Source organism: Geotrypetes seraphini, chromosome 9, assembly GCF_902459505.1.
Source record: "Geotrypetes seraphini chromosome 9, aGeoSer1.1, whole genome shotgun sequence".
NCBI classification, from domain to species: domain Eukaryota; kingdom Metazoa; phylum Chordata; class Amphibia; order Gymnophiona; family Dermophiidae; genus Geotrypetes; species Geotrypetes seraphini.
Window position 1 is genome coordinate 121981730 of NC_047092.1, and position 9923 is coordinate 121991652.

The 9923-nt window shown below is 44.3% G+C and overlaps 1 protein-coding gene across 1 annotated transcript in view; it reads left to right on the forward strand.

Moving 5' to 3' along the window:
• The window catches only part of LOC117366298 (resistin-like beta), a 38518-nt gene extending 29050 nt beyond the window's left edge, over window positions 1–9468 (forward strand). Inside the window, exon 4 of the mRNA XM_033957512.1 lies at window positions 9161–9468. Within this exon, the coding sequence (XP_033813403.1) occupies window positions 9161–9288 (128 nt within the window). The 3' untranslated portion in view covers window positions 9289–9468. The remainder of the gene's footprint in view (window positions 1–9160) is intronic.
• Window positions 9469–9923: the final 455 nt, after the last annotated feature.

Here is a 9923-nt window from a genome sequence, read left to right on the forward strand (position 1 = left end):
TGTTATCCAGGGACAGAAGGCAGCTATTCTCGCATATGGGTGACATCATCCACGGAGCCCAGATGCGGACAGCCTCGCAAACAGACTTGCTTGTAGAAACTCAGAGGTTTCGAGTCTGCCGCACTGCGCATGCGCAAGTACCTTCCCGCCCAGCACAGGGAGCGTCTCCTCAGTTCAGATAGCTAGCAGAGAAGCCAACCAGGGGAGGTGGGTGGGTTGTGAGAATAGCTGCCTGCTGTCCCTGGATAACAACAGTTACGGTAAGTAACAGTGCTTTACCCCAGGACAAGCAGGCAGCCTATTCTCACATATGGGTGACTTCCAAGCTAACCAGAATGGGATGGTGGGAGTGTTGGCAACTTAGGAGAATAAATTTTGTAATACTCTCTGGGCAAAATAGCCTTCCCGTCTGGAGAAAACATCCGGACAATAATGAGAGGTGACAGTATGAACCGAGGACCAGGTGGCAGCTTTGCAAATTTCCTCAATAGGAGTGGATCTGAGGAAAGCTACTGAAGCCACCATGGCTCTGACTTTGTGGGCTGTGGCTCGACTCTGTAGATGCAGTCCAGCCTGGGCATAGCAGAAAGAGATACAAGCAGCCATCCAGTTGGAGATGGTACGCTTAGAAATTTGATGTCCCAACTTATTCAGATCAAAGGAGACAAAAAGTTGAGGAGCAGATCTGTGTGGTTTGGTGCATTCTAAGTAGAAGGCCAAAGCACGTTTATAGTCCAGAGTATGAAGAGCTGATTTTCCAGGATGAGAATGAGGCCTTGGAAAAAACACTGGAAGTACAATAGATTGGTTGAGATGAAATTCTGAAACTACTTTAGGTAAGAATTTAGGTTGAGTACGGAAGACCACCTTGTCATGATAGAAAACTGTGAAAGATGGATCAGCAACTAAAGCTTGCAGCTCACTGACTCTTCGAGCAGATGTGAGGGCAATGAGAAACACCACTTTCCAAGTGAGATATTTCAGATGAGCTGTAGACATTGGTTCAAATGGAGGCTTCATTAACTGAGCAAGAAGAACATTGAGATCCCAAACCACTGGAGGCGGTTTGAGAGGAGGTTTGACATTGAAAAGTCCTTTTATAAATTTGGAAACCACCGGATGAGCAGAGAGGGGTTTCCCTTCAATAGGCTGATAGAAAGCAGCAATTGCACTGAGATGGACTTGGATAGATGTAGACTTGAGGCCAGAGGTAGATAAGTGCAAAAGATAACCCAAATCAGAAGATAAGAAGGAATCTTTAGGCTCCTTGTCATGAGAGATGCACCACGTAGAAAATCTAGTCCATTTTTGCTGATAGCATTATCTAGTGGCAGGCTTTCTAGAAACCTCTAAAATATCTTACAGGTTGAGAAAACTGAAGAGGAATTATGTTGAAAGGTACCAAGCTGTCAGGTATAGAGACTGCAGGTTGGGATGAAGTAGAGACCCTTGACTCTGTGTAAGCAGAGACAGAAAAACTGGTAGTAGGTATGGCTCTCTGCTGCTGAGTTGAAGTAGAAGAGAGTACCAAGGTTGTCTTGGCCACCGAGGAGCTATCAGAATCATGGTGGCATGATCGTTCTTCAGCATGACAAGAGTCTTGAGGATGAGAGGGAATGGAGGGAATGCATACAGGAAGAGATTTGTCCATTCCAATAGAAAAGCATCTGCCTCGAGGCGATGAGGAGAGTATATCCTGGAGCAGAACTGAGGCAGTTTGTGGTTGCGGGGAGATACAAAGAGATCTATCTGAGGAGTTCCCCACTGAGAAAAAATGTGATGAAGAGGCGAAGAATTGAGTGTCCATTCGTGAGGTTGTAGAAGACAACTCAATTTGTCCGTCAAACAGTTTTGTGTCCCTTGGATGTAGAAAGCTACAGGAAGGTGTTGTGGAGGATTGCCCAATCCCAAACCTTCAGAGCTTCTTGACAAAGAGAGGGAGATCCTGTTCCTCCCTGTTTGTTGACATAGTACATGGAGACTTGGTTGTCCATCCAAATGAGGACTACTTGGTCGTGAAGAAGATGTTGAAAAGCTGTGAGAGCATTGATATGACATTGACGATCCGTGCTGGACCAATGGCCCCCCAAGCGTAGGTCAATGAATCTGTTGTGAGGACCTTCTGATGAGGGGGTGTCTGAAACAGCAAACCTCTGGAGAGATTAGAAGAGAGCATCCACCAGCAGAGAGACGTCTCAACGAAGGAGTAACTGTAATGTGTCGAGAGAGTGGATCGCAAGCCTGCGGCCACTGAGATGCCAGGGTCCACTGAGAAATTCTGAGGTGCAGTCTGGCAAAAGGAGTCATGTGAACTGTCGAGGCCATGTGACCTAGTACTACCATCATTTGTCTCACTGAGAGTGAAGAGCGGGAAGACACTTTGTGACAGAGCTGAAGAAGAGCATCCAGCTGTTGTTGAGGAAGGAATGCTCTGAGTTGGATAGTGTCCAGAACAGCTCCGATGAATTGTAGATTTTGAGAGGGCTGAAGGTGGGATTTAGGAAAGTTGATTTCGAATCCCAAGCTTTGTAGGAACCACGTGGTCTGTTGGGTCACTACAATAACCCCCTGAGATGTTGAATCATTCATGAGCCAGTCATCTAGATAGGGAAACACCTGAAGACCATGGTTCCTTAGAGCTGCTGCTACCACTATTAGGCACTTGGTGAACACTCTGGGAGATGATGCCAGGCTGAATGGTAGCACTTTGTATTGAAAATGCAGATTCCCCAACCCGAAATCTGAAGTATTGACGGGAGGCCGGATGAATGGGAATTTGAGTTTAAGCCTCCTTGAGATCTAGAGAACATAACCAATCGTTCTGATCTAAAAGGAGATAGAGGGATGCCAGGGACAGCATGCAAAATTTTTCCTTGACTAAAAATTTGTTGAGAGCCCTGAGATCCAGAATGGGTCGCAGATCACCCGCCTTCTTCAGAACTAGGAAGTAATGAGAGTAAAACCCCCTCTTCTGCTGTTCCAGAGAAACTTCCTCGATGGCACAGAGATTAAGCAGAGCTTGAGCTTCCTGATGAAGAAGGGCGGTCTGGGATGGGTTGGAAGGATAATCTCTTGGAGGAAACTTTGGTGGAACCTGAGTGAAATTAAGAGAGTATTATTCTCTGATTATTGGCAGCACCCAGAGGTAGGATGTAATGGTCTCCCATCGATGGTAAAAATTGATGGAGACGACCTCCTATAGGAAGAAGGGAGGACAGAGGCAGAACGATGGAGGTTATGCTCTGTTTGAGACAGTCAAAAAGGCTGTGCAGCAGAAGGCTGAGGTTTCTGTTGTTTCTGCTGCTGTTGTTTCTTGGGAGGTGCTCGAGTGTAAGGAGCCGCCCTTGGAGGATAACGCCTCTGGAGGGATGGAAGAGGTCGAGAAGGTTTTGCAGGAGCTGGCTTGGGCTTTGGTCTGACAATTGAAGCTAAAGATTTTTCATGCTCAGACTTCTTGGTGGTAGCCTCTATGGATTCATCAAAGAGGTTGTTTCCTTCACAAGGAATATTAGCCAGACGGTTCTGAAGATTGGGGTCCATATCAATGGTGTGAAGCCAGGCCAGGCGACGCATCGCTACTGAAAAAGCAATAACCCTGGAAGAAAGATCAAAGGCATCATAAGATGACTGGAGAAGATGTAATCTGAGTTGCGCCAAGGTAGCAGTGACTTTTTGAAACTCTAAATGTCTATGGTGATCCAGGCATTTTGTAAAACCTGGCAGAATATCATTCAGGAACTTAAAATAAGTAGTGAAGATAAAATTATAGTTGAGGACTCTGGAGGCCATCATGAAATTCTGATAAAGGCGATGGCCAAATTTATCCATGGTCTTACCCTCTCTTCCAGGAGGTACTGTGGCATATACTCTGGAAGGATGGGTCCTCTTCAAGGAAGATTCCACAGGAGGGATTGGTGAGAGAGTTGTGAATTCTCAAAACCCTTGCAATACCTCGATTCCAATTTGCTTCGGAACACAAGGAGTCTCCAGATTTCATTTGAAAGTTTGAGACAGAAGCCTGTTAAGAGGAAGCTTGAGTGACTCTGCGGGAGGTTGAGGCAGATGCATTTCTTCTAAATACTCCTTAGAGTATTTAGAACCAGTGTCTAATTTAAGATCCAGGTCATCAGCCATTTGACGAAGGAAGGAGGAAAAGGACAATTGATCCGCCAGAGCATGGCCTCGAGAAGGGCTTTATGACCTTGAGGTACCTCGAGTGGAGAATGAAGGCAACCCCTCTCTGGAGTATTGGTAACCTATAGAATAGACAGACTTGGAAGAGGCATTGGAAGCAGTCGAATCCTCGGGATCTGCAATTGGTGACCTCGATCAAGGAGTGGAAGGCCTCGAAGTGGAAGGTCTGGATGGAGGCCTGGATGAGGAAGGCTGTTCTCTAGAAGAAGACCTGTGCCTCGATAGATGCATCAATGAGGGCCTCGATTGACGACGAGAGTGCTGCCTGGAAGTAGGTCTCGGATAAGATCAAGGAGACTTCGCCCTATGTCTGGAAACGGGCAGTGCTGCTGATGAATGAATAGGGCTAGAAGCTGTAGATCGAAACCCCATAGACTCAGTGGTTTGGATCGAGGAATCTCGAAGCACTCCCAAAGACACATCTCCTTGTATGGAGTGTGAGGATTCCTGTCGAGACACTCGCAAAGACTCGACTCCTTGCATAGAGTGTGAAGATTCCAATCGAGGTACTCGCAAAGACTCAACTCATAGAGTGTGTAGATTCCAGACCAAACACTCGCAAAGACTGGACTCCTTGCATAGAGTGTGTAGATTCATCTTGAGGCACAGGCAGAGACTTGACCTCGTGTGAGACTGCTGATTGCCCAGGCTGGACTGCAGGAAGCAGAGTTGAGGCAGGACTGTATTTGCTCAGTAACTGCCCATTATTATACCCCTTCCTCTGCTATCCATACATCATTCCTCCCTCCCTGCTCTGCCTGCTTGCCATCAATCCGTTTCTCCCCTCCCCTGCCATCCATCTTTCCCACTTATAATGTTCCCTCTAAGCAAGGAAAGCAGCTGTTCAAGTCATAATGTGTTCTGAGCAGCAGTTGGTTTGGGCTGGTCCAGCATGTGGTGAGCAGGGGTGGGGGTGGGGTGCAAAGGCAAGCAATTTTTGAAAATTATGTCAACTATATTAGAAAATGGAGAAGTTAAATGATTTCTATTGAACTGAAAAAAAATATAAAAAGCTGTGGTACACTGCACAGAATTGTTTTTGGCACCAGAAAAAGAAAAAAAAATGTGCCCCCTCCCGTACTGTGCAAAATACCATTCTGCCTCTGTCCCCTATCTTCTCCCCACCTCCATTAAGCATTTGCCCCATCTCTCCTCCCCGCTTCCATAAAGTGAGAGCCATTTTGGGTCCAAAAGGGGTGAAGCAGAACTGACATATGTTTATTTTGAGCATCTATATCACTACTAATGATTGGGGAGTCAATTCAGAGCGGAGCTTCTGCAAAAGGTGTTACAATACTTGAGCTTCTGTCCCTACTTTGGGCCATGACACTAACAACGCTTGACAACATTTATTCCTACCAGAACACGTGAGCCTTGATCACACATGTAGAACACAGATAAACTCTAATAAACACAAACAAAACCCTAATGCCAGACTCTGCATGCATGAAGTACAAGACCAGAGAAATAGAAACAAATGCATTTCTTCCTGAACAATGCAAAATATGGATAGTAGATGTAAATTCTCAAAACCAATATAGTTCAATCATTAAATTGAAAATAAAATCAATTTTCCTACCTTTGTTGTCTGGTGATTTTATTTTTCTATCCATATTTTCCCAGTCTCTGGTTATATTTCCTTCTGTTTGTGCCCTTAATTCTGTTTTCAGGGCCTTCTTATCGATTTGCTGTATCTCTTTCCTTCACTTTCTGCCCTTTCTTTGGCATTAACTTTTAATATTTAACTTTCTTCAATTTTTCTTCTTCCTTCTCAATTCTATCTACTGTCTCATGTCTTCTCTTCCCATCTATCCATATGCACCATTCCCTCCCTCTCTCTGCCCTTTCCCTCCATCCATGTGCACCATCTTCCCTTTTTTTTTCTCCCCATTCCCATCTTTCCTTAAACAGCATTTTTTCCATCTCTCTTCCCTTCCCCACTTCTCCCATTCCAGTGCACCATTTCCTACTTATTTCTCCCCCCCTCTCCATCACTGTGCAGCATCTTCTTCATCTCTCAGCCCTCACCCCTAGTAGTCTTCCCACAGTCTGGCATCACTCTCCCTTCCTTCCCTCCTCCCCTTTTGTGGTCTGGCATCTCTCTATCCTTCTCTCCCCCTCCAGTAATCCATCTCTCTCCTTTCCTTTCCCCCTTCTTGTGATCTCGTATTTCTCTTCTTCCCTTCCTTCTTACTCCCTATCCTAGTCTGGAATCTCTTTCTGTCTCTCTCTTCTCCTTTCCTTCCCTGGTCTGGCATCGCTCTCTCCTTCCCTCCCCCTCCAGTGGTCTGACGTATTTCTCCTTCTTGTGGTCTGGTATCTTCCCTCCTCTTATTCCCTCCCATGGTCTGGCATTTCTGTCCTCCTTTTTCCTTTCCCTTCCCTTACCCGGAAGTCCTTGCCATCTTTGTTTTATTCCTTTTCCACCCCACCCCCTTGTGATCCTCCAGTGATCCCAACCCCTCTGTGTTCTTCCTCTCTATGGGATCTTGTAAGGTAGCTGCTGTTTCATTCTTTGGGCAGCCAGCAACATGAGTGAACATAGAATCATAGAAACATGATGGCAGATAAAGGCCAAATCGCCCTTTTGGTCTGCCCTTTCTCTCTTTCTCTCTCTGACAGATCCCACTGCCTATCCCAGGCCCTTTTGAATTCAGACACAGTCTCTGTATCCACCACCTCTTCTAGGAGACTGCCCCATGCATCTACCACCCTTTCTATAAAAAAGTATTTCTTTAGATTACTCTGAAGCCTATCACCTCTTAACTTCATCCTATGCCCTCTCATTGCAGAGTTTCCTTTCAAATGAAAGAGACTCGACTCATGCGCATTTACATTACATAGGTATTTAAACGTCTCTATCATATCTCCCCTCTCCCGTCTTTCCTCCAAAGTGGATTGAGATCTTTAAGGCTGTTCCCATACGCCTTATGATGAAGACGACATACCATTTTAGTAGCCTTCCTCTGGACTGACTCCCTCCTTTTTATATCTTTTTGAAGGTGCGGCCTCCAGAATTGTACACAATATTCTAAATGAGGTCTCACCAAAGTCTTATACAGGGACATCAATACCTTCTTTTTCCTACTGGTCATACTTCTCCCTATGCAACCTAGCATCCTTCTAGCTTTCGCCTTCACCTTTTCAATCTGTTTGACCATCTTAAGATCATCACATACAATCACACCCAAGTCCCGCTCTTCTGTCGTGCATATAAGTTCTTCACCCCCTAAACTGTACCGTTCCCTCAGGGTTTTCTAGCACAAATGCATGACCTTGTATTTCTTAGCATTAAATTTTAGCTGCCAAATTTCAGACCATTCTTCAAACTTTGCAGCAAATTGATAAGAATCTGATTGTGGATATCCAAAAGTTTGGAAAGAAAGAGGAGGTGCTGCTGTTGGGAGATTTCAACCTACCTGATGTGGACTGGAAAGTTTCGTCTGCAGAAACAGAAAGAAGTAGGTTAGATTGTGGATGCCTTTCAAGAGGCTCTGCTCAGACAAATGGTGACGGAACCCACGAAAGAAAAAGCGATATTGGATCTGGTCCTCACAAATGGGGAGAGTATCTCTAATATTTGAGTATCTCTAATGTTTGATATAACAGCAAAAGTGGAGAGCGACCGCACAATACTTAAAGTCATAGATTTCAAACGTACAGACTTTAATAAAATGGGAGAGTACTTGAAAAAAGAGCTGTTACGATAGGAGGACATAAGAGAAGTGGAGAAACAGTGGTCTAAGTTGAAAGGAGCAATAAAAAATGGCTATGGACTTTATGTGAAGAAAATAAACAAAAACAAGAGGGTAGTTTCTAAAGTTGAAAGGGGATAGATTCCGTACGAACATAAGGAAGTTCTTCACCCAGAGATTGCCATACAGCAGGGACATTATAGGAAATTTAAGGATGTTTGGGAGCCATTGGCAAAATTTTGTAAGGAGTGATTGTTGATTTTCCCCTTTGAACATACACGTCCAGGGTGGGGTGGGAAAATACTTGTAATTTAATTCTGGTTAAGTGCAATTGTTGGATATATGGAAGGGGGGATGATATATGTATTTGTTATGAGATATAATTTGATAGAATTTAAGTGCTGTTAAAGTGTAAATTGTCTGTATATTATGTTGCACTTAATTTTTAGCTTTAAAATGAATAAAGATATAAAAAAAAATGTTTTCTTGTGGTAACAGTTACCATGCTACTCTGCTATATAGTATGTCTTACAAATAACTGACTATCACTTTCCCACTAAGCTAAGCAGGAGTCATCTTCCTACAGTCCTACCAGTAATGGGGGGGATCTATTTCACTATCACATTTCCAATAGGGAAGGACAAACAAGTGCTGCAGGATTACAGAGAATCTGTCTGTCCTTAGTGAAAGAAAACACAATATTGAAGCACTGCACCCTGCTAGCAACATTGCAGTTGGAGGACTCTTGCTCAACTTAGAGCAGTGTAATGCAAACTGTGTGCCACAGCATGGCAGATTCCAGGTGTGCCACGAGCCGCCTGAGGACGAGAGGTGCTGGCGTTATCTGACTGCTTATTGGACATGCCTCTCGCGATGAGAGGCACATCCTATATGCAATCAGCTGGTGCCAGTGCCTCTCCTGCTATCCACACCTCTTCCTATCTAGAACCCCACCACCGGTGCCAATAGGAATCTCAGGGCCATGGCTGGAGCACATCCACACATGTTTATTTGATGATGTCACATGTGCATGTGATGTTATTGCATCGATGTCCATGCACTTCTGGGTGCCCTCTAACCGCAGCCCCGTGTTTAGTGTGCTGAGGCTTTAAAAAGTTTGTGGCACACTGGCTTAGAGGAAACAGTGCTGAATGTTTCTTTATAAAGGACTGGGCCTGGCCTACCTCCATGTTATGTATAGCTATAGACTCCAGAGTAGGTTGTTTACTGCCGTTTCTTATTGTATATCTCCATTTTCCAATTTCCTACAGGTAACATCCCCACTTCCTGTAGCTGTGGAATGGCCTGTGGCTCTTGGGATATTCGGAATGGGACGTCATGCCACTGTCAGTGCAACAACATGGACTGGACAAGTGCCCGTTGCTGTAACCTTAAATAAGAGCAAGAAGCCAAGTGAGGGGTCTTACCCTCTTATATCAAAACAGCTATCCTAATCCAGCATTCTTATTAATTTCTAAATAGGGCTACTATCAGTTGCTTGTAACTTGTAGATTTAGATGTTTATTTTCCAATTAATTAGGGTTTCTTTGAGTATAAATAAAATTGGCATTTATTGGTATTTTTGTGGTATAGATACTTCTGTTTATCTTTCTCAGTATGGAAAGGCACATATATTGAGTGGAAGATCCAAGGCAGGGAAAGGGGCGGTGAATGAGTATTAGAGGAAATGTTGTTTCTCCAGTGTTTATCTAATAAACATCTATTTCATTTTTTCTAGCCTAACAATATAATTATAAAAACAATTGGGGCTCATAATCGAAACAGAAAAACGTCCAAAAACTGACCTAAGTTGGCACTTGGACGAACATTGTCAAAATATCTCCAAGTGCCGATAATAAAATCGGAATTTGGATGTATTTATAAACGACCTAGGCCTTCATAGTGCCGCTGAATGACCAGAGCTAAATGGGGCGTGTCAGGAGGAGTGTCAAGGGCGGGAGTTGGGTGGGATGTGGGCCGACTTAGACTTAGTCGTACTGCATGTATAACTGAAAGTTATACAGCACAGCATCA